The sequence below is a fragment of the Montipora foliosa genome, unplaced genomic scaffold (genome assembly GCF_036669935.1).
Source record: "Montipora foliosa isolate CH-2021 unplaced genomic scaffold, ASM3666993v2 scaffold_410, whole genome shotgun sequence".
Classification (NCBI taxonomy): Eukaryota; Metazoa; Cnidaria; class Anthozoa; order Scleractinia; family Acroporidae; genus Montipora; species Montipora foliosa.
In genome coordinates, this window is record NW_027179713.1 from 70001 (window position 1) to 95000 (window position 25000).

At 39.9% G+C, this 25000-nt stretch overlaps 2 protein-coding genes across 5 annotated transcripts in view; both read right to left on the reverse strand.

Moving 5' to 3' along the window:
* Positions 1–25000, reverse strand: part of LOC137988172 (ferric-chelate reductase 1-like) — a 95813-nt gene that overhangs the window by 65398 nt on the left and 5415 nt on the right. For all 4 annotated transcript variants that reach the window (XM_068834224.1, XM_068834223.1, XM_068834222.1 and 1 more), the window contains 4 exons: positions 14921–15203; positions 14274–14311; positions 10600–10697; positions 9572–9683 (listed from right to left, as the gene is read on the reverse strand). In XM_068834224.1, the coding sequence (XP_068690325.1) occupies positions 9572–9683; positions 10600–10697; positions 14274–14311; positions 14921–15203 (531 nt within the window). The remainder of the gene's footprint in view (positions 1–9571; positions 9684–10599; positions 10698–14273; positions 14312–14920; positions 15204–25000) is intronic.
* Positions 3313–4429, reverse strand: LOC137988173 (uncharacterized). Its single transcript, XM_068834226.1, has 2 exons — positions 4062–4429; positions 3313–3893 (listed from the first exon to the last, which is right to left on the reverse strand). Exons 1-2 carry the CDS (start codon positions 4279–4281, stop codon positions 3313–3315), a joined length of 801 nt encoding a protein of 266 aa, XP_068690327.1. The 5' UTR covers positions 4282–4429.

Consider the following 25000-nt stretch of genomic DNA (forward strand, 5'->3'; position numbering starts at 1 on the left):
TCTAAAACTCTTGGGATTCGAGAAAAATTAATTGCCTCACTGGTGAATTCGACAGTAAATTTCGCTGGAAAAACCGATATCACACTCATCTCTTCGTGATTCATGCGATCAGTCGGTTTTTCAGGTGAAATTAACCGTGGTATTGACTAGCTAGGCTGCGAAGAAAATGGCATAATTAAGCAATATCCGAGAAAACCAAAAGGCGGACAATTCCAAAGCCTTTTATTTTCACTAATCCTACAGCCAGTAAGAATAAAATAGCCGGAAGCTTCGCTTTTAGGCTTGGCTAAATCTATATATTATAACAATATTCAAAGCTGTGTTATAAATAACGGTCACGCGACACCTTTCTTTGAGTTAGAACGCGGCGTAAAGCCCCGTTTACACGAGCAATTTTTATGTGACAATTTTTATGTGACAAATATATTTGATAGTGTAGATGGCATAGCAAATAATTGTCAACAGTGTGAAGTTTAGTGCGCCAGTAATGATTTTGAATAGCTGAGATACGCAGAATAAAGGAGAGGCTGTGTAGTCACCCACGAAATATGGCGCTTACGAACAAGCAAAAACTTGAAGCTGCTGCGATTATAGCGTTTCTCGTATTATATAAACAACAAAGAATGAAGAAAAAGAAGCGTAGGTGTTGGGTTAAGCCCTGGAAAACTCAGCAGCGGCGAGAAGCCCAGGGTTTGGCCCAAAATTTAGTAAAAGAACTGCGAGAGACTGACCATGACGAATTCAAATTTTTTTTTCGGTGAGTACAATGTATTAGGACCTTCAGATTTGAGTACAAGTATGAATTTTTAATTTCAAACCAGTCTCCTCCCCTCACTGTTCCTTGTTGTTTACCAGCAGACCAGGAGATTGTAGAAACAAGATTGATTGCACTAGCGATCATCCAAAGCACGCGAACAAGATTTTGAAAATTCGTACTTGTACTCAATCTCGTACTGTCTCGTGGTCGCTATTTCAACTTTCTTTAACAGGTTTCATGAAATAATGTTGGCGTTGGTTTAAACAAGAACCAAAACTGTTACTGACGTCTTAAATAAGAAGAACAAGCATGATTTGTAAAAGTTCTGAATCGATGTTCACGTTGTATTGTCTTACTTAGAAACTTTATTTATTTTATTATTCTGTGCATCCCTTGTTGTTGGGAGAAGAATAGTACTATCAATAGAACTTCAAAAATGAGCATACTATTTTTGTTGTCCCACACGATGAAGTATTTCTTTGGGAATAAGTAGCCCACCCCCATCAACCTCCTTTCTCACCACCTCATTCAAAAGTATAATCTTTCTAAAAAGCGAATTCCAGCTTTTGGGCAGCTCATGTGCACCCAAGAGAGCTCCAGAACTCAAATACAATACACCAAGGGCCCCTCTAAGGCATGATAGTTTAACAATTGTTTCATTGTAGAATGTACCCTTTCTGTCTTGGCAATCAACAGTGTGCTACATAAAGATTGTTGTGCTGTAGCTCTGATTTCCACTGCATTTTTATATGCTGGAAATAAGATAAACCTTCCTGGGCTACCTGAGATATTCTCAATTGTTATTAAATTGTCATATTTCCTTCTAATTTTTAGGATGGACTCTGTTCTGTTTGATATGAGCTTTGTGAGAAGCTAACTCCTCTAATTGGAAAGAAAAACACTGTCATGAGAGATGCCATTTCAGTCAATGACCGCTTATGTGTTACCTTGAGATTTTTGGCATCAGGTTGCTCATACCAAGATCTCATGTATAGCTTTCGCATATCTGTTTCATCTATTTCAAAAATCATACCTGAGGTGTGTGAAGCCCTGTATAATGTTTTGAGGGATGAATACCTACAGCCACCAAGTTCAAAACAACATTGGGAACAAATTGCACAGGAATTTGAATCCAAATGGCAGTTTCCACATGCAGTTGGAGCCATAGATGGTAAACATATTAACATGCGTGCTCCCCCAAACTCAGGCTCTGAGTACTTCAACTACAAAAAGCAATTCAGTATTGTTCTCCTAGCTATAGCTGATGCCAATGCTAAATTTATTTCGTTCGATCTCGGCTCACCAGGAAGCCAGTCTGATGGGGAAATTTTTAAGGACAGTTGCCTAGGAAATACGTGCAAGTCAAACCATTTCCCAGAACCAGCTGACCTTGGAGAAAGAACAACACCAATACCTTATTTTTTGTTGGGCGATGATGCTTTTGCCTTAGATGGGAACAGCAATGGGTGACGAGAAAATATTCAATTATCGCCTATCAAGAGCGAGGAGGATTGTGGAAAACGCTTTTGGATTGCTGTGCACTCGATTTAGATTGCTACTGAGAACACTAGAGTTGGATGTTCCAAATGCAATGCAAGTAGTGCGTGCTTGCATTGCATTACACAACTTTCTGATGACCAGGAAGGACAAATGCTACTCAGCTCCAGGCTCCATCGACAATGAGGATGAATTTGGTAATGTTGTGCCAGGATCGTGGAGAAACCAAATAGGCAGTGATGACATTTGTGACCTACGCTCGGATCCTAGTGCCCGTTCATCAACAGTTCAAGCAAGAGAAGTTCGGGATGATCTCAAAGACTACTTCTTTGAAGAAGGTGCCATCAGTTTTCATGGTTACCTATTATTAACTTCCAGTCTTCATTGTGAAAGCTTTATCTAAAGTAGCCTTAGGTGATGAGAAATTCTGAAACTGTGACCTACCAAGAGACAGGAAGACTGAACAAAATTATGCTTTTGTTAGTTTGTTATTTAATTTTCTTTCATATAACTTCATTAGTACACATCTGGATGTGCATCCCAAGCATTTGCTTTATTGTAACTCACACGGTTACCAATAAAAACCCAACTGTCTTTTTTCAAGTGTAATAATTAGTCCAACATGAATAATAACCAGAATTGTGGCAAGTCCGTTAAATCTTAAATACTTACTTTTAAATATTTTGTGCATTTACAGTGTAAACTTTACAAGTATGCAATTTTCAAAAGCAAAATATTATCACTGACTGTAACTTTAACAAACAACTACAGTAAGCTGCTAAAACTATTGACTTCTGCTACAGAATAAAAAGATTCAGCAGAGTACATAGTAATTTGCTCAGGCCCATACCCAAGTCAAGAATATTTCTGAGGGGTTCATTGGTTAGGAATCTCTTGACAAGAAGAGGGTTTGAGTGAGGACAAAGTGGATACTTTTTGTAGTAATATAATAGGCAATTGCTACCTGTTGGGGACAGGAATGCACTATACTCTGGTCTGCCATAAGGTCTAAGTTTTCCTATGAGTCATTCTTATAATATCAACATGTCTTAAGTCATTTAGTATGGTGGCTGTTGTAGCTGGGCAGAAAATGAATCATCTCTTTGATAATAAGGCTGATATGGAACTCTTGGGGGCTCTGTTGCTTGAAAGATTGCTGATTTGACCGCAAACTTAACCCTTCGTTGCAAATCTTTATCCCCCTGGTGTCGGATGGAACTGGCCACATCCTTACCGAAAATATCCCATTCATCTTCAGGTGCAGATGCTGCATTTTTTGCAAGCTGGTTCAGGGCAGATGTGGCAGACTCCAGCAAAGGATTGTCATCAGATCTCTTCCTCTTTGTTGTGTACGTAGTGCTTGCACTTTTAACACTAACATTACTCTCGCTTTCTGTATCTGCATTATCATAATTTGCCAGCTGCTCTTCCTCACCTCCAGGTCCTGGTGATGAATCTTCATATCTGACATTAGTAAATACCTGCCGGTTGCTGTATATTACCTCATCTAGGAAGCTGCACTCATCGAAAAACTTCCACTTTGATACATAAACATCGCTTGCCCCACTACCTGTACCCTGGCTCTTCTTTATTTTTCTCACCTCTTCACAGTAAAATGTTCGTAAACTCTGTATTTTACCTAAGGAATTAAAGCCAGATAAAAGAATGTAAATGCAAATTTTGATTTTTTTTAATTCAAATGGTTTTGCACAAAAGCCTGCAAATTGCAGGTAAGATTATTTCAGTTTAGCAATATATGTCATACATTGTTGCTTTATTTTAACGATAACAACAGTGGTAGGCATACCTTTGAGGCTTGCCAGATCAACGTCTGGCAATTCTTCTTTTATCACCTGCAGTACTTCCTCGTACTGTGCTTTTTTTACGTTTCGGTTCTTGTATGCCTCGCTTTTGGTGTTCCAGAGACTCTCCTTTTCTCTGACGGCCTCTAGCAACAAAGTCACTACTCGATCTGGCCAATAAATTCCTCTACTGGAAGCAGCGCTGGTCGACGTGGAGGCCGCCATTTTGATCGCGTTCTCAGTGGAAGCTTGGGGACCACCAATATTTGCCACATTTTATGTGACGAGTCGTCTACACGAGCAATTTTCCGTGTATGACAATTTTTATTTGTCACATAAAAGCTAACACGCCAGCTGTTCAGCAAATGTATTTGTCACATAAAAATTGGTCAATTTCCCTCATCTACACGAGCAAATAAAAATTGTCACATAAAAGTTGTCACATAAAAATTGCTCGTGTAAACGGGGCTTAAGACAGGGTTGTCCGCTCTCCGGTATTCTTTTTGTAATTGCTGTCTTAGCAAATTTTAGTAAATTCCATGTAGGAAATGATCAGTCGATTGAATGAATAAATATTAAAGGAAGGGAGTATAACGTATCCCAATAGGCAGACGACACATCATGTTTCGTAAATGGCTTTAACTCAATCCAAAAGCTGTTTCAGAAAGTACAACTTTTCAAAAATAGCTCGGGATTGGAACTCAACAAATCCAAAACGGAGGCAATGTGGCTGGGAAAAAACAGACCGCAACCTGCGAATCTTTTTGGTGTAAACTGGCCATTAAAGTGTGTGTGTCTGGGCATTTGTTGCTCCCATGATCTGCCAAATTCGATAAAAGATAATTTTGAAAAGAAAGTACTCTGTCTAGAAAAGTGTCTTGACATCTGGTCCTCAAGGGACCTACCACTTTATGGGAAAATAAATATTTTCGAAAGGCTAGCTTCTTCTAAAATGATTTTTGTCTCTTCCGTTCTTTTTGTCGATCAGGTGAACAAGTTATTATCAAACTTCATATGGAATCATAAAGCACCAAAAGTCAAACGGTTGACAATGATCGGTAAAATTAAACACGGGGGACTCAATATGCCTGACTTCGAAATTAGGAACAAATCTCTGAAAGAAAGCTGGGTGAAACGGTTTTTAACACCTGAGACAGTCCTGGAAGACAATACCATTAAGCCTTATAGGCGGTTGGGGGTTCCTTGTTATGTAAATGCAACTTCTCTCTGAAACCTTTACCTGATCTTCCGTTTTTACCACAAAGAGGTATTAGGTGCCTATATAAAAGACGAGTTTTTGTGGAACAATCGCCTTATTACAATTGGCGGAAAATCTGTTTTTTAGAAAGAATGGTGTAACGCTAGTGTAAGGAACTTGTCAGATATATTAAATAAAGAAGGGAAATTCGTGTCTTTTTCAGAGTTTACGAGGAAGTACACGATTAAAACAAATTTCCTGCACTATCTTGACTAATGTAATGCGATCCAAGCAAGTTGGAGGGAAACCTTAATATAATCAGTGGTGTTGACAATTGTGAGATGAGTTTTCTCCATTCCTCAAGTGATCTAGGAAATTGGATATGTCAGTATGCGCGTTCTTTCTACATTTCAAAGATCTTTCAAAAGCCTACATCAGAAGCACGCCTTACAAGGGCTGGCTTCACTGATCAGATCTCGGCGTTATACAGCCTCCCTTTTAAAGTCTCTAAAAATATAAAGCTGTCCATGTTTCAGTTCAAAATAAACCACAACATCATTTACACACGCGACAAACTCCTCAGGGCTAAAATTGTCGAAAATGGTAAGTGCCAAGCTTGTGGCTGTAAACAGGCCCTAGTGCATTTATTGGTAGAATGTCAGTACGTCGATACGTTTTGGAACTCCTTTGCCTCTTGGTGGAATAGACCAGTTTCGATATATAAAAATTCAGTCCTGAACAAAAGACATCATCTCGAGGCTCTGGGGAATAAATTATAAGGAATAGACCTTATTCACGATAGCCGCCATGTTGGATTTGCTATTATCATGCAAATCTGAGGGGGCAAACAACACAAGTTCGAGAGGTTATAACGAACATCTTGGCCACACAGATGATTTGTTTCATGTTCATTGAATGTTTATCACCTAAGTAGTAAAATAAAATGCCTACACAAGTTACTTCTATTTTTTTTTTTACTGAAAAATTAGCAGATAACAAAGTAGAAAGTCAAAATGTCGAAGGCAATCAAAAGATATAAAATTACTATAAAAGGTATTTAATTCTAAATTCTAAAATGTACTTTTAGTGATGTTAATTCAATATTTACACGAAACGATTTTCCGCAATTTGCCTTTATTCCAATGTTTGTCCCCCAGGATAACACATGGCTAATTTGCATGACAATTTGAAAACCAACTTGGCGGCTATCGTGAATAAGGGCTACTGTATGAGTTTATTCCCCAGAGCCTCGAGATGATGCCTTTTGTTTTGGACTGAATTTTAATGTACCGAAATTGCGCCCAGGGTGACTCTAACGGTTACTGATAAAATGTATGTACATCACCCTGAAAAACTCTCTTTTCGCACTCTTAATTTTTGCCTGATAGTGGCACGTTTCTATATCTACACCGCTTCCAAGGAAAATGAACCTCTTAGCTTCCTAGCGTTTAAAATTCTACTAAAGAGTAAATTATCTACAGAGCCGTCGTACGTCCAGGAGTCCGTGTGCCTTTAGTAAATTCCTCTTTCTTTATTGTGTTGGTTGCTTATTGTTATTCAAAGCCTTATTATTGTATTGTATTAACTAGTCTTCGTGTAAGCTAATTAGGCAACAAGAATATTGCAAGCATTGTAATCATTGTTTGTAAACAATATGTCAGTAAACATATTATCTCTTGTTAATGTCAGTATCGTAAGTTATAAGTAGTCTATGTAGCGTTTATTATTGTAAATGTAGGTGTTTTAAAATTTAAATAAAATTAAAAGAAAAAAAAAGATAAAGAAGTCAAGAAATCAAGCACGCTAGGAAACCTGAGACCAGTGTTACTAAATGGAACCTTGCGAGTTGGCGGCCGTTTGCAGGAAGCAGTGGCACAAACACGCGATGATTTTGCCAAAGGGCCATCATGTCAGTCAATTGCTTGTTCGCCACATCACGAGACTGCTGCTCATAGTGGAAGGGAGTAAACGTTGTCTGAGCTGAGAAGAATGTTTTGGATCATTGCTGAAAGAAGTCTAGTGAAACGAACAATTAGGAATTGTATAAAATGCCGAAGACTGAATGCCAAACGAGAGGAACAGGTCATGGGACCGTTGCCCAGGGCGAGGTTGGAAGCGTATCATCCTCCGTTTACATTCACAGGTGTTGACCTTTTCGGGCCACTAACAGTTAAGTGGGGCCGCGGAACCGCAAAAAGATGGGGATGTTTATTTACGTGCCTTACAACTCGTGCTGTTTACCTTGACGTGACACCATCGCTAGGGGCACATAATTTTATTATGATTCTTCGACAGTTTATTAGTAGGAGAGGACCGTCTAAAGAGATTTGGTCGAATCGAGGAACTAACTTTATTGGACTTGGAGGAGTCCATTGCGCAGTGGACTGAAGAAAGGTTTGAACGACAGCTGTAGCAGAAGGGTATCACGTGGGTCTTACAACCACCTGCTTCTCCTCATATGTCCGGAGTATGGGAACGCCTGGTGCAAACTACAAAGAAGCCCTTGAAGAGCGTTGTTGGAGATGGGATTCTTAATGATTTAGAGCTGAGAACATTGCTTGCCGAAGTCGAGTCGATTGTCAATAACCGCCCCATAACTGCAGTTTCAGATGGTCCTGCATATTTCACAGCCTTGACACCGAATCATTTCGTGTTTCAGAGCGTTACGCAACTTCCGCCTGGAGTACTTGTGAGCGAGGATACGTTTTCCCGGAGGCGATGGAGAAAGGTCCAGTTCCTTGTGGATCACTAGTGGAAATGCTGGGTACGAGAGTATCTGCCGGATCTTCAAAGAAGACCAAAATGGGTCAAGTCAAGAAGAAAGGTGCAGCCTGGCGACATGTTACTTATTGCAGAGGATAACCTTGTCCGCAACAGATGGCCACTTGGCCGTGTAGTGGAAGGGTTCACAGGACAACATGGATGCGTGCGTTCCGCTGGGATCAAGACAGTTGTTGGAGTGTTTCACCGCCCCATTACAAAGATATACCTCTTGGAAGAAACTAATGATGGCACGTAAACCAATGAGAGAATATCAAGTAGTATGTGGAACATACTTTGTTGAGTTAAAGACACTTAAATTAAGTTGAACAAATGAACTGCGTAAATACAGCCCGTTTGTGGGGCCGTGATGTCGTGTCTTTTCCCGCGTTTTTTTTTTTTTTTGTGGTGTTCTTAATTATGATAACTTATTTTTGCTCCGGCTCGAGATCATCGAAGCGAAGTTTGACTGTGTTCATGCTCTTATGGCGTATGAGTCACGCGTCTGGTTTACTTGTACAAAACGTTTTGTTTAAAGCAGTACACGCTGAAAGATGAGATTAATCCTATTCGATTTTGTCTGTACCGAACGTTCTTGTTTGATGTGCGGTGCAAGATAAACAGTGACAGTCGGCCACGAAATTTTAAGCCTTGTTAGCTGGAAATTCGTTTTGCCACCACTTGTCTGATGTTTTCCCCGAGGATAATTCGCCTTAATAGGTCATTTTCGATATATTAAATATTCAGCTTGAAAGTGAGGCAGTGAGGACAAAGACAATAGAAACACGTGGGAACTAATGTGAAAAATATTTACATATCATCCACTTTCCTTCGTCGTTGTCGTCACTGACTCGCTATCAAGCTGAATTTTAAAATATCGAAAAAGGCCCATGGATCTCTTTAGCCTGTACGTTTTGTTTTCCCATTTCAGACCACGTGATGTTACTCCAGGGAACAGTTTCTTTCACGTGCATATGTATGCATAACGTATGTAAAAACAAAAAGAAAATTCCCTTGGGAACATCACGTCGTCTGAAATGGGAAAACAAAACCTACAAGCTAAAGAGATCCATTAGTACATTCCTTGGCAGTACGATAAGCAACAAACAATGAATGTTTTGACGAATAACTATATGGAAAGAATTTCAGTAATTATAAGAGATGATGAGTAAACTAAATGGTATGTGCAATATCCTGTACTTTAGGCCTGGTCAGAGAAGAATGATGAGGGAAAGGGTTGTCAGTGCTATCTGACTGGAAATGCTGGCCAAAAATATCAGACACCTCAATAAATAAACTTTCACATTAAAGACAAAGTGGGATCTAAAAGGGTAACCTGGTTGATGATTGTACCAAGAATAAGTAGTGGATTCATGTGCATGCAGATGTAGAAGACTTTACTAGAAAAGGAAGACAGCTTCCGTCACTATCATGGGGGAGACTGACAAAGAGATGTATGATAAAGAAAAAGAAGGGCAAGAACTCATAACTTGAACACAAAAACAAAGAGTTGTGCCTAACTTTTAATTGATTACCTTTCAATAATGGCCAACATACCTGGAAGCTTTCACTGGGAGTACCTCTCGTGATGTTTTCAGTGGGAGGTCCGGTAATAACTGCCGATGTTACTCGAACCCAAAACTTGAAATAGTTCTCTACGATTGTAGCACTGAAAAATAATGCTATTTTAGTATTTTTTTTAGCAGGGTGCGGGAGGCGTGTAAAGTTCACTTTTACCCTTGAAATAATTAACAATGAGTTACATGGTCACATGAAAATAAGCTGTACTAGTCAGGAGTCACATAAACACACCCAAAGGTAAAAGGGAGGTCTTTCATTTTCTCATGCATATGTTGCCACAATTAGCAATTCAAATAAAGGTACACGTAACACGGAGCTTAAGCAATTGACTGACATCAAGAACACTATTTAAAAATAACACTTCAATCATAATCAAATGTTTAAAAAAGTTTTCATTCCAACTACTGTAATTCATTTCTTATTGGGCAAAATGACTAGTTGTCTTGGATCTGCCTCTGCGCTCCTTCAAGTACATTCACACTGCAAAAAATCATGAAGCAGAAGGCCTGCCCAGGATTTTAAAAAATATATTCTTCTGACACCTCTTTGGGTGAGCAAAATCTAAAGGACCAAAAAGATCCTTTCTATGCATTATTTTTTTGCAATAATTCACCGTCAAAGATAAGAAAGTCAAGCTTACTTTGGCGCTTCTTAAAGATCCTAAAATCTTTGCGGTTGTCTCTGGTTTAATTCTTTCCTTAGATCAGCGTATCAAAGAAAACAAAGGATCGGCAATTGGATGTCACATAAAAAGAAAAACAAAGATGCTGTGCATTTCTAATGCTGTATGGGTTTTACTCATCAATCTGTTGATCTTCAACATCTTTCTCACCCGCAATTGAAACTCACTCAACTTTTACAAATTGAATATGATATTGGAATTTCAGAGTATATTCAAAAAAGACAACTTCAATCTTTGGGACAAAGTTCTGTTGGCTTTTGGAATCAAATACCTACAAACAAGGTACTGGAAGAAAAAAACAGAATTTTATACTTTATCTTACACAAAGTGTATGTCGCCAGCACTCATCCGAGGGGCTTTCCAAGTAAACTGACGAGAAGTCCATTTGACTTTTTCAGGATTGTTGTGACCAACAGTATTCTGATAACAAAAAGAAAAAAAGATAAGACACTTTTATAGCAACCAGCAGAAGAAGGGAGGTTTTTTCCCCAAGCCAGTACCTTTTTTCACTCTAGAGTTTGGCTGGTGTTTATTACATACAAGTCTAGGGGACATACCCGCTGTCCACGGATTCTTAAGAGCAGGCTTTTATGAAACTTTGAGACAAGACAATTGGCTTAGATAAGATTCCAAATGGGGTGGCGGGTCTGGCTCGGAACAATAGCATGTGATTGGGAATCAGAGGTTTTAGGTCACATGGAACATCAGAGAGTTTGCATTGTGATCGGCCTTCCATTTTCACAGATCATGGTGTTAAGGCCTCGTCATTCAGTAATTACATACACACTCAATACATACTCCACTGTGATGAGAACCAGTGGAAAATTTGAAGGTCCATTTGATGTCTGGTGGAGAAGTTATTCGTGAATCTGGCACTGATTCAAGCTATTGATTGCATCATAAAGTTCTTTCTCGTCCATTCAAAGTTACCTCCATTGTCCAATGTCCATTTTTGTAAACTGCGTAAGATGCAGTCTGGCCAAAACGTTCCCCACAAAAAGCATTGCAAATTAGTCCTGAAAAGCCTCTAGGGGAGACACTAATAACTTCACTTCACAAACGAGTTTCATCGAGCAGGCTTTTTCTCACAAAACAATCTTTGGAGTCCTTTAGTTAATAAAGGCTTTAGTATCCAGTGACAGGTGAAAATAACGCTACACCTTTTAACTTTGGATCTTTCACGACATGCTTCGAAGGGTCCGAAGCAGTCAACAACCGCAAAGGAGATGGGTGGTTTGGAGGCCTTTACCCGATTTCCAGGTAGACCTGTTGTATTCTGTTGTTAGAGCATGATGTTTTCGGAAGGTAAAGCACTTGTACAGCCAGAATTCTTTGTACAGTCGATCTTCCATTTATTGTTAACTACCTCTAATGGATAAGATACTGGCTGTACTCTTTACCTGAATGTCCAGAAATGTGGTGGAAATAACAGATGATCAGCTAGAACACATAATGATCTTTGGGTAGCATAATCAGGTGCTTGACATTGGTGTTGTGGGGCACAATGTTTTTGGTGACCTCCGACAAGTAGAGGTCATTGGATAAGAGCTGGATCAAGCCTGTAAATGCTTCTAGATTTGTTCAAGTCTTTCTGACTCCTCATGTGTGACTGCCTCTTTTCACTCTTTATTTATTAATCTTGTACTTGAAGGGTTGATTCTGAATGTACTTTAGTATTTCACCCTCTGCATTGCTCAGCTCTGCTACGCTGATGGGACCGTGATACGCTGATTATCCAATTCCTCGACTCTTCACCAGATGCTTTCAGTCTGTCTTGTATCGGAGTGTCCAGGCTACCACATTGTTGAGATCAAGATGAGAGTTTCGCTATAATTTCAGCAGATTCCATTTCTGTTTCAACTTTAACTTTCACTTTATCATCGGGTATGTAGACGTTCATGTCAACAGGTCAGTGTAGCCACGTCTCACTCAACTGAAATTTTGGACAGAAAACCCAGCGGTGTAGAGAGTCAGCATGTACCCCATCATCCACTGGATTCCTTTGTGTATTTAAGTACCTCCACTAGGAAGGTAACGAGGCATCGTGTATTGTAGCTGCTTAATTGGCAACAAAGGTTTGTTTTCCCTGGAGCACAGGACGCAAGTACAGTCCAGCCTTGTTGGTTTGACAGCTGCTGATAATTCCATGTGAAGGATTGTGATCGGTTGTTATCTTCTGCCGTTTTCTTTAGCGCGACGTTTGCACGACTTGAGGAAGGCGCACCTCCAAACAGATGGACTATCATCTGGTACTCCTCCGGTTGGCTGTCAAGTTTACCCTCTGGCCACCATAGAAACTGCAGTGCGTCACTGTCACTTGGTCGAATTCGCACCTGATGAACCATTGCTTGTACATCATCAGTCATCAACACTATCTGATCTTTCCTAAACAGACATTCAGTGTCACATAGTGTCGCCCAAAGTCCAGTCCTCAAGTAAAGATAAACAGCTGCTTTTATCCTCACCAAGAAATAACGCTAACCCTTACTTACACTTCCCTGATTCCTACAAAATAGGAAACAAATGCTAACACTCAAAGGGACATTTCATGAGGTGTATGACAACTGCAGACTGCAGACCGGAGACTGCAGATTGCCTACAAATAGCGCTGATAAAACAGTATCAAATCTAAGCACCCATTTTAAAATGGTTAGCTTTCAATAACTGTGATTTATGGTTAGTCTGCAATGTGCGGTGTGCATTCTGCAGTCTGCAAGTGTCAGACGCTGCACTTCGTGTTGGATATCCAAATCGTGCGTACATCTAGTTACCTGCCTTTCTGGAAGCCAGAGTCTAGAATGGAATACATTTGAACCACATGCTGTCTGTTTTTAGTCTTGACCCTTGTGACCAATGTACATGAGGAAAACCCTGACTCGACATAGCCGTTGGTGGCAGTTTAACTTCGACTCCTTGTTGTTCGAATCCTGGATGAAAGTATTGTCAAGTGCGATTTCCAAATTGCTCTTTTTCCCACTTGGAAGAAGAAAGGTTAATCGCTTAGCACATCCTTAGCAATATCTTGTGGGTTTGCGTGAGTTTAAAATTAATCATCAATCAATCCTTTGCTTGTTAGTAAGCTAATTATCCGTGCCTTCAAACACAACACTATCAAAAAATCTGGTGGGACGCTGCTCTTGCATGCCAGACTTGAAGAAAGCAGCCTAGCAATTACACGCGGTCACTGTCTCAAAGCTAAGGGAGTAAAAAACTCATACAAAGCTCACAAACGTATGATGTCTCCCAAACCTTTATGTCAGTTTCAATCACTGAGACTCAATGATTTACATGCAAATAACTGAACACGCACCGAAAACCAAATTAGCGTTAACATAATCACTAAACAGGGATCAGTTTAAATAATATCGACGAAATTAAACTTTCACATGTTCTTCGGTTCCTCACAGAAGTGTTTAGTCAAAAATGTAGTTTCCAATTAACAACTGTACATGTAAATGCGGAAGTAAAAGTTTACAAGCAAGACTTAATGTATGCTGAAGATCGACAAAGATTACAGCGAAACGATCCACTTTGATGCTAAAGGTGAAGGCTTAAATAAAAATACGAAGACTCAAAGAAAAAAGGTGACAAATTTAACAAAAGATGACACTTCAAAGCTTCGAATTTTACTATTACTATTCCTTTGGTTTTCGTAGCTTTTTTATGTTTTTTATTACATGTTAAGGCCCAGCTTTTAAGAATAAATGGATAGTATATGTTTACAAAATTACGGGTTTTTGGACCCAAAAAGTACATGATGTACTCTGGACTTTGTAGTTTAGGAAGCATTGGTGTCACTTGCTTTTTTCCTACCGCAGAGCATACAAGGCAAGTATAAAGGCAAGAAAAAAGAGACAAAAAGGCGAGAGAAAAAAGCCCACACAAATCTCAATAATTTAAGCCCCCAAACCAGTTTGAAGCTTGGCCATTTAAATAACTATTACAAGATTATGATCTCTACTGTATTGCTTAAAACACTACTTTTGCACAAATCACCTTTGGTTGACCTCCGGAACAATGTATATTCTTTGTTTCTGAGAAAAAAAGGAAAGGACCAAAATAGGCTGTTGTACTTTGCACAATACAATGTATTTATATAATCTGATTCTCTTTTTCCATACAGATCTGATGCCAATATTTGTATATGACTTATTAAACATCAGCAATTAGGTGTTAATGTACACCTAATGTTATGGTGATTCAAGACATTTTAACAGGGAAAAACGAAAGAAACGTTTATGTAAATGAAGAGAAATCTGTATCAGATATAGAGATATTGATTAATAAAACATTTCTTTGTTTTCCCATCATGAATTATTAATGAGTCTAATACTGATAAATACAGCTTATATTGAATTGAAAAATGTGGAAAGGGAACATGCACCCAGAGCTCATAAAACCCGAGGAGCAAAATTCCAAAAAAAATGCCTGAAAACTAAGTAAACCGACTGGAGATTTACACGTGCTCAAAACTAAACAGTAACTCATTCCTGGCAACTTGCAAGCTATTGGTCTGACAGTGGTGTAATAATGTGCTAAATGCTGGTACCCCAAAGAGTTTGATCATTGTTTCCTTCTAACATGTTGCTCATGATAAAACGAGAAAACTAACCACATCACCTATGAGAGGCTTATTTACCTACCATTATCAATTTCAATAAACTCTCCAACTGGCCAAGGAACAAAAGCATTGATACTCTGGACTTGCAACATAAATCCCGTAAAATTCTTTGATCCAGAAATGCTAACTGTAAGATTATCACCAGGGTTGTAAGAACTGTTGGACACAGTGATGTTGTAAGGGGAAGGTCCAGATTGGCCTTTCGTATCGCTATGGTGTGGTGTCATGTACTCACACGTACTCAAGGGGGGGCCACTGGAGAAGGCCCGTAGCTGAATTACTTGTAGCAGTATAATAAACACAACCTATGACATCAAAAAGGACTGAATTAATTTAGAATGCCTCTGCTTCAAAATGTGTTAATCACTGGCAGAGGAGTCCCTGTAATACCAGTATCTGGGAACAAATGTTATGCATAAGGTACAACTGGAGGCAAAATTAAAGAGGGTGGGCACAGCTTTCTTCCAAGTGAACGAGCTAATGCAAGTCAATATCATTCATTTCCTTATACAAAGTATAAGGGGTGATGCAGCATAAGCTGTTGCTCAATCTTACAGGTCACTCATAAATACAGGTCATTGTTTTAATAATGTGGATAAATAGCATTTAGGTAAAGTTAGAGTCGAACAAACGTGTCCACCAGCCTTTGCCATTTGCAAATGTGACCTGCAGGGTGGCCTTCAGGGGTTTTTACGGGCGTCGTAGCTTCTCGCGTTATGCAACATTGCATTCAGCTGATCTCTGCGTATCTCTTCCTGCTTCTCATGTGAACCTTTGCGGATTCTTACCCCGTCCTCTCCTCTCCTTTCCCCCCCCCCCCCCCCCCTCCACGTTTTCTTTCCTGAGTTTGGGTAAGTATGCAGTCAGGTGAGTGGCACCCCGCAGCTGGCACCCCGCTAACCTTTTAGGCAAAGGTTTAACCCTTTTGTCTAACCCTAACCCTAACCCTAACCCTAAAACCTAAACCCAGTTCCAAAGCTCATCTGTTTGTGAAGTGTTTAACGTATACTAAAGCAACCCAAAGCCTTCAAATTGGCTAATCTTAGGCCTAAACATAGTTTTTAGGCCTTATGAGGCTTAATGAGGCGTTAGTTTAGCTGATCACGCGTGAAAGGACTAGGTGTCAATTGAACGCCTTCACGCACGATCTGCTACCTTAGCACGTGCCCGAACGCTGATTAGCGCAGCATAATTGGCGGAGTTATTCAGCAGACTTTGAACACAGGCAGCCCAAGCTCAGTGTACGATCTATAGCCTTTGTAGGGGAACTTTGAGCTTATAAATGCTAAAATAAGCTGTAAATGTAGAAATAAACTTCACTTGCCTCTACGTACAGTTGTCCTCGTCTTTTCTGTGCAATCGGAGGGCAAACTTGTGTCAGTTTTAGACGGGTTTGCGGCTTTCGATTTTTTATGATGTCGTTAGTTGTCATTTCCCCTCATAGAGAGAAGAAAGGCTGGTGACTCGCGGCGAGCACGTCCCACAAATTTCTCTCGCATCACAAACCAACGGTCCGAATCGCCATAAAAACACCACAGCCTTAAGGTCAGATAAATTTCCTATCACATCAACTCCACTCCGGGACCACACAGCGATTTTTTGGCGGATAAATTCCAAATAATGTTCGGCACTCTATAATCTTCCCATGCGTTCAGCTAGATGTGTGGCAACGGCTGTTATAGCTTGATGGCGATCGTATTACATTCTGCACTCTCATTGGCCAAGTGTTTCAAATTGTCCAATGACAGTACGGTAAGGTAAGTGAGGTAAGTGAAGTTTATTTCTACATTTACAGCTTATTTTAGCATTTATAATCCCAAAGTTAATTTTCCCATACAAGGGCTACAAATCGTATGACGAGCTTGGGCTGCCTGTGCTGTGAACTGCACACGGAATCTTCAAGCTCTATTTTCTAGGGGTTTATTTTCACGCAAAAATTTCAACTTCTCGGACCACCTGACTCGACGGGTTTTAAGATATCACTTCCAAATTTTCAGTTCTAATAGAGGATTGTACTACCCCAAATACCATGTGAGGAATTCTTCGTTTGTCTTCGGCGGCTGATTTTATGGAACTTTTCTGCCTAAATTAAGTATGAGATGGGAGTTTCGACTTTGTGCGTGATATTTCCTTCAAATTTTAACAAACCAAAAATTCCTCACACGGTATTGGAGTGCATTTATCTGTGACTAATATGCAACAAAGTGCGGATGTTTTCGCAATAAAGTGAAGGGGCAGGAGCTTCTGCAGCAAACTCCGTCGTTCTGAGTTCGAGGCCTCAAAACTAAATATCAGGCATTATAATCCACCAAATATTTTTGCCCGCGCGCGATTGGTCTAAACGCGTCACGTGGGCGAATATTCCCCAGCTAAAACTGGGGAATATCCGAGGATATTCCCCAATGATATTCCCCAATTTTTAAAACCGACTTCAGGATTCAAGTCTCACATTAAAATTAATGTTAGGATGGCAGAACGGTTTGCTTTCGTAACACAAGAAGACATAAACCTGCTGGTCGATAGAGCGGTACCAGAAAACACCAAATAATCCACTTCATACGCTGTTAACGTTTTTGACTGTAAGCTGTTTGTAAATCGTATCCGCCACTCTTATCCACACAATTAAAAAAGTATGTTTTCCTTTCACTGAAATGTTGTACTTTTTCCCCAAGCATATTCGTTTAACTGAAGCGAAAATATGCTCGGATATTTGTCCTTGGACATTATCTGTTCCTCGAAGCTCACAGTTTTCCTCGAGCTTCGCTCTCTGAAAACTGTTCGCTTATCGCCTTCGATGCCATCAAAGAGAAGCTCACCAGAATCCCTGTGCTGTCGTTTTTTAACCCGAAGGCTGATCATGTCATTCAAACAGATGCCTCCATGAAAGGTTTGGATGCAGTATTGCTACAACAAGGAAGACGAGTGGTCTACGTTTCCAGGACTCTCACTCCAGCTGAGGAACGCTATTCCAACACCGAAAGAGAGTTACTAGGAGTAGTATTCGCTATGGAGAGGATACATAACTATTTTGTAAGTATAGCCAGTTCAAGTTCAAACAGATCACAAACCTATGGAAGCGATTTGGAAGAAAAGTATTGCCACCGCCTGCCCTAGGCTTCAAAGATTGCTTCTGATACTGGCTGGATATGAAATTTAGGTAGAGTTCATTAGTGGAAAGGATAACGCAGTTGCAGACGCCCTCAGTCGAGTGGACCCTCTCAGCCAAAAGCCTATGGACGCAATGCAGATGGATGTGATTCCAGTGTATCAGATTACCTCCGCCGTTCCGGCAACGGACAACCGTCTTCACAGGACTAGAATTGCCACCACTGCAGATCCGGCACTGAGCCAGTTATGTCATTACATTTTCCATGGTTGGCCGCTTCAGAAGAGGAAACTTCCGGAAGTAGTGCAGCATTACTGGAATTACCGTGAAGAGCTCGCAATTGAAGATGGCCTGATATTCAAGACTCATCGACTTGTCATTCCAACTTCCCAGAGAGCAGAATATTTGAAGGATCTCCATGCACGTCACCTGGGAGAGGAGAAAACTCTTTTAAGGGCACGTGAGACAGTTTTTTGGCCTGGAATCTCAGATGATATGAGAAATGCGGTGAAAGCATGTGACGTTTGTCAGGAACACAAACCATCCCAGCAAAAGAACCTTTGCTGTCACATGATGTGCCTAGTTTGTCATGGTTGAAAGTTGCACTCGATATTTTGCAATATCGTTTTCACCGCTACTTACTAGTCGCCGATTACTTCAGCAAATTTCCTGTATTGAAAAAACTGATGAATCTGACGGCGAGTCACGTGATCAGTCTGCTCAAGACCATATTTGCAGAACATGGGATACCAGTGACAGTGTTCACGGATCAAGGAACTCAGATCATGTCTGATTATTTCAAAGAATTTGCCCGTCAGTACAGGTTCCAAGTAGAGCACTCGATCGAGCCCAAGGTATCCTCAGTCGAATGGTTTTATTGAAGCCATGGTTAAAGTTGTAAAGAACATCATGGAGAAAGCGGAAGAGTCAGATTCTGATCCGCATCTTGCGATGTTGATCTACCGGGCGACGCCAATCAGACCAGGTCAGCAAAGTCCAGTAGAATTGCTCACTCAGCCGAAGTCAGAGAGCTCCTGTCTGTTCATATCTGCATCCCAGTCCGGAGATCAGCAGGGAGGCGCAAATAGCACAGAAACAGGCCCAAGGTGAACACTGCAATCGGACAGCCAGGCAGTTTCAGGACTTGCAGCAATTATCAGAGTGGTCGTTTCCAGTTAGACCCTAAGAAACCATTTTGGCGTAAGGCCACAGTGATTCACCAGGCAACTGATAGTTCACCTAGGAGATATGAAGTACAGACCGAATCCGGTACCAGGTTTTTCATAAATCGTCGCCATATCCGTCCGGCGGTCCAGGACCTACCACAAGGCGTTAATCAGGCACTAGACATCCCAGAGCCAGTGAAGCATCGCAGTTCCGCGCCGGCTGATGTCACTAACCAGCCGTCCCTGGCGTCATTGCCGAAGCAGTGCGCTCCAGATCTGGGCCCGGTCGGCATCGCTGTCTCGGCCACGACGTAACGTTAGACCACCTTTAAGACTGGCTGACGAAATGTAGAGGCATTAGAAAATTTAAGACTTTTCCTAATTTAAGACAACTGTACAAGAATAGGCTTGTTTTTATTTTTTCTCTTTCTTTTAAGTATAAAATGAAAAGGGAAAAAATGTAAAGACGTTTTATCACTCTTTTTTCTTTTTGGCATTGATGACGTAATTTTTTTTAAGAAAGGGGAATGTTGTAATACGACATTACATCGTGTAATGTGGTTTTTAATTAGCTTATATTGTTATGTTGGACGTGAGAACGCGTGAACATTTCTAGAATAATTAATTCATGGCACGCATTGATGATCAAGAATACGTGTAGTTTTGTCAGTTGGGCATCGCGTTTTTCTCTTGGAAGTTTCCTAGCGTTTACAGTTTAGAATAAATATGCTAAAGTAGAGGGCTTCTCCTGTTCTTAAGAGTCTTTCTTTCTTCATGGAGTAACAGAAACACATGAGGAAACACAATCCCATCTTTGTTATCACGTACACCCCACACTACCTAAACAGAATCCTTACTCTTTCAGCATCGTTAGCTGCATTTACGATCAGAACATTGAAATGAAAGCCAAGAAACAGAGCGATCTGGCGCTGATTCATGGCAGCCGTTTCTGTTGGGAAATGAGAATAATTAGCATGCGGCAAAAGTATTTAGTGACGGTACTACGTTTACTTTCCGTTTATATCTGTACAGATGCAGCCCCAAAACGCATAAGCCACTTTAAGGAAGTGTTTTGAAAACGTTTTTGCAACGATCTGAGGAGTAAAGTATGTTGGAGTGTTGTTGAGTGAGGTTGGGTGCTTTCTTGCTCTTGCTTGCCAGACGCCAAACTAATAAAAAGTGTCGTTGCCAGCAGAAGGTGTTCGGCGAATATTGCTGCAGATTTCCGCCTTGATGGTGGCTCCAAAACAACTACCTTGGCCTATACCGGTCTTGTGCTTCAATTGCGTTCATTAAGTCTGAATCTCTCTCCCAAAAAACGGAAAAGTTGCTCCGGAGACTGTTCGTGACTTATTATGATCTGTCATTTCCGCTTCTAAACATGCACGTTAAGGGCCTGTTCGCACTACGCGAAATTTTGTTTGTTTTGCAAAAAAATCTGTCAACGCGAAACCATTTTAAGTGCGAACGATTTTTTTCGTCTCAAATTGCTAGACTTTTTTAGAAGTGTTTCTGGTTTAAAGATCAACTGCACAAAGACAGAAGGAATGTGGACTGGATCTGCTAGACACAGCAAATCGAAACCTTTTGGAATCAAATGTCCAGATGAGCCGATAAAGGCGCTTGGAGTATATTTTACGTATGATATTAAGTTACTTCAGGAAAAAAAATTCATAGAAAGATTGGATTCTATTAAAAAACTTATTAATATCTGGTCGTCAAGAGGTCTTTCCATTTATGGTAAAGTGACAATCATAAAATCCTTTCTAATCCCTAAATTGGTGTATATATCATCCCTAATTCCGACCCCCAAGGAATTGGTAAGGATTTAAACAGGTTGTTATTTAAATTTCTATGGAAAGGGACAGACAAAGTTACTCGAGCGTCTACAATAAACGATTCTGAACATGGAGGCTTAAAAATGATTGATATAGATAGTATGATTACATCTCTAAGATTAGCATGGCTAAAACCAATATTTAGTGAAAATGGTGGAACATGGAAAAGCTACCTATGTTACCTTTTGGAACGGTTCGGTGCTTTATTCTTCTTTAACTGTGATTGTGATTTGAAAGATTATTCAAAATTTTCTCAATTTTACTATGAACTTCTGAGTTGGTGGACTCATTTTCGAAATACCTTTGATTCAGAACGCAATTGGTGCTATATAATTTGGAACAATAAAGAGATACGCATTGGAAATAAACCTGTTTACTATAAAAAGTATTTTGAATCTGGAATACTTTTTGTCAAGGATCTGTTATTTCATTTGAACATTGAAGAATCATTTAACTGTGTCACACGCAAACTTAGCAAAACAAATCTTTTAAAGTGGGCAGGACTCCGTCACTCTATACCAATTAACCTTAAATTAGATACTCCTCAGAATCCTCCAGCACCTACTCCAATCTTAAAAATAAAAAATAACACCTTTGATGTAACGAAAAAAAAATCAAGAGATTATTATAATTTATTAATCAGTAATAAGGCGCAATTTCCAAATGCTACTATTAATCTAAGAAGTGAATTCCACCTGTCTCTTGACCAGCTGAAACAAGTCTTTATACTTCCTCAAAGTGTTGCTTTTGAACCATACGTAAAAGCTTTTCAATACAAAATATTAAACTCTATTCTGTTTACTGATGTTAAATTGCATAAGATCGGTTTCAAAGAGAGTAACCTCTGTAGTTTTTGTGAGACAGTACCTGAAACATTACACCACTTACTTTTTCTGTGCAGGCATTCAAGGTTCTTTTGGTCTGATTTCGAGTGCTATTGGCTCTCTCTAACGAATGACAGGATCCAATTATCACTTCAAGATGTAGTAGTGGGAATAATCTCCTCTCAAAATTCTTCACTTCTAAACCTTCTGAATTTTTTTATTATTATCGGAAAATTGTATCTATGGGACTGCAGGAGAGATCAAAGGTACCCTGACTTACAGAGATTTAAGGTCAGACTGAAAATGAAGTATGAAATTGAAGGTTTCATAAGTTTAAAAAACAATATAAATAATGATCATTTTTTCAAAAAGAAATGGATTTTTTCATCTAGTTTGCTATTTGGTGACCCTGTTGAGGTGTAAATGTATATGTATATGTATATGTATATGTGTATATGGATGTGTGCATGTGTATATATATATTTTTTGATTTATTTATTGATTTTTCTTTTTTTTGCTTCTTTTTGCTGCAATGTAATAATGTAATTTTGTTCTTAATGTGAAAAAAAAGTAGAGTATTGCATTGTATTGTTAGTAGAGTAAGTAGCCCGTAATGTAAGTAATATAATTTTTGTAAAAAAAAAAAAAAAAGACTCAACAGGCCGTTCTTTGCAAACTTCAACTTTTATTTTACTGATGTCGCTCGTCTTCAACCTTTCTTCTCACACAGCTCAACTATCTGACAACGAACAGAACTTTTGCAAAAAAAAAACATCCTAACACAATGAATCATTTTTAGAACAAGACGCCGACCGGAAAACGCGGCATAAACATACTTTTACCGGGAATCCCGAACCATCGAGTTTGGATTCGAGTTCGAGTTCGAGTTCGAGTTGGACTTCGAGTTGGACTTCGAGTTGGACTTCGAGTTAAAGTTGACTATAAAAATAAACTCCCCTCCCCCCAAAGAGAAATAGAGGGGTAGGGTAGGGTAGGTCCCGCAAAACCAGAGCCCACCGAGATACTTACATTTTTCGAAGGACCGCTTGTGCTTATGGGAGGAAACAAACCAACGATAGTATGACAAGGAATATTTTTCCTTGAAGTGTAAATGCTAACCAACGATCTCTCATGAAGAGAAAGGATTTGAATCGAAGCAGTGTCCTTTTCTGTTAAGAAAGTACAAGTGGCACATAAAGATACCTTGCATCTCAACTTTGGCATAGCATTGTAAGGAAATATTTTGAGGCTTAGGTGCCCGAGGTCTTCAGTACGGTCCTAGGCCCCGTAAATCGAGGATGCGTGATGCGTGACTGTGACGCTGTCCAAGTGGTCGTCTTGTGTTACACGTGTTTTCAAGGCATAAGCGGGTTTGATACGAGGTCCCCACGTGGTCAGATAGGGCTCCTGACGTGGTATGATACGAGGTCTCGTCATCAGCCTGGTTGGTCTTGTTGCTGGCCATCGTGGAATTGGCAATGGAACGGTAGGTTTAATTCAGTTTATGAAGACTTTATTTTCGAATGCAAATTAACGCTGAAACATGCCCGTTTTCAGCGAGGAAACAACAGCAACAATAGAGATAACTTCGTCGCCAGAGGAGGCGTGTGGTGATACAACGTAAGTCTTCTTTTCATCATGGATCAAAGGGTAATTTCGAAGAGACTGAAGGAAGTGGCTTAATTGCTTATGCGTAAGTCCGAGTTGCACAGCACAGACCTGCATCTTGGTAGGCAAAACAGTCAGAAATTAGAGCGAGCAACCGGAACGCCCGGGGGGGGGGGGGGGGAACTCCCATATGAAACAGACGGGGATGCTCGTCGTCTCGCTTAGGGGTGTAAATTTTGGATTTTGGTCTCGCTTAGGGTGTTCCGGGCAAAGCGCGAATATTTTAAGGTCTCGTTTCGGGTTCCGCAAATAAACACAGAATTCAACAAAACAGAAATTCAATTTTTTTTTTAAACTTGTTTTTGCTTAAGCCACGCCCAGATTGGTCTCCTTCAGGGTTCACAAAAAGCTTGAGCCACGCCCAGATGGTCTCCTTTAGGGGTTCCGACGAGCATGCCCGTCTGTTTCAAAAGCGACACAAGGTGGGTTGAATTTTTTGAAGGTATATCGATATTTCGGCTGGCCAAACCAGGCTTCTTCAGGTACAATAAGCATATTTCAAGCATATGTAGCATATTTTCGTAATATGTTCCGGAAACACAGTGAAACACAGTGTAGATAAGCTTATATTAGAAAATAATCACATAGCATAGAACGGAACAGTCTGATTCTTCGTGGATGTTCAGACCATCGGGATCAATTGTTCTGCCTTTTTGGATTACAAAATAAAACTTCTGTGGCCTTACGGATAGAGTCTCGGATGGAAGAGAATTTTTCGATGGGTATTAATTGCATGTCGTTGGCAGTGTGTTGTTAGGAGATGACAGGAAATGTTCTGCGGCTTCGGTAGGTTTAGATATTTAGTTAGGGTTGTCTATAGGGAGGGGGTTGCACTAGTACGAATTTTATTTGTTTTGTTTTAAATTGGGTCAAAATTGGAGCTTTTCCTAATCACGCGGCGAGCAAAATTTGGAAAAATTTGTCAGTGGACCAAAAATATCAAAGACGCCGTAGTGCGGGGTAGGCAGATTTTTCCAAAATCGCCCAAAGAAAACAAAAATTCATTAAACATGTCAACTGCGTGTTTATATAAGAAAATTGATGCACTGTATGCCTTCACTAGTAAGCGCACGAAAACCAAGAGAACACACTGAGGCGCTCAACATAAGTCTGAACTCGATCTTCAACTCGAACTCGAACTCGAGTCCAAACTCGATGGATTATTTCTCCCGCAAATAACGTGTTCATTTTTTTTTCTCTACAGTATTATTTTGAAAGCAATTTTTGTGTTTAAATTTTAACGGGCCCTTTACAGGTAGACCATCACGTGACCTACTTTTCATAAAATTGTGGGCTATAAATTAAAGAATGCCGGAAATGGAAAAGGTACCACACATTGTTGAAAACCTATATCCCTGCTCTATATTTTAATGTGTCAGCAATTTTATTACTTAAACCACATGAAAAAAAAAATGAAAAATCCCAATATTCCGATTTAAATACAATTTAAGGAATCACAAATTGTTAAAGAAAACTACCGTCAAACAATACAACTCAACT

What these genes read in the sequence shown, in the direction of transcription:
- LOC137988173 (XM_068834226.1), bottom strand. Translation starts at nt 4,281, where the DNA reads ATGGCGGCCTCCACGTCGACCAGCGCTGCTTCCAGTAGAGGAATTTAT. An exon ending in TGATCTGGCAAGCCTCAAAG is followed by an intron (nt 3,894 to 4,061) that starts GTATGCCTACCA and finishes TTAATTCCTTAG; the next exon opens with GTAAAATACAGAGTTTACGA.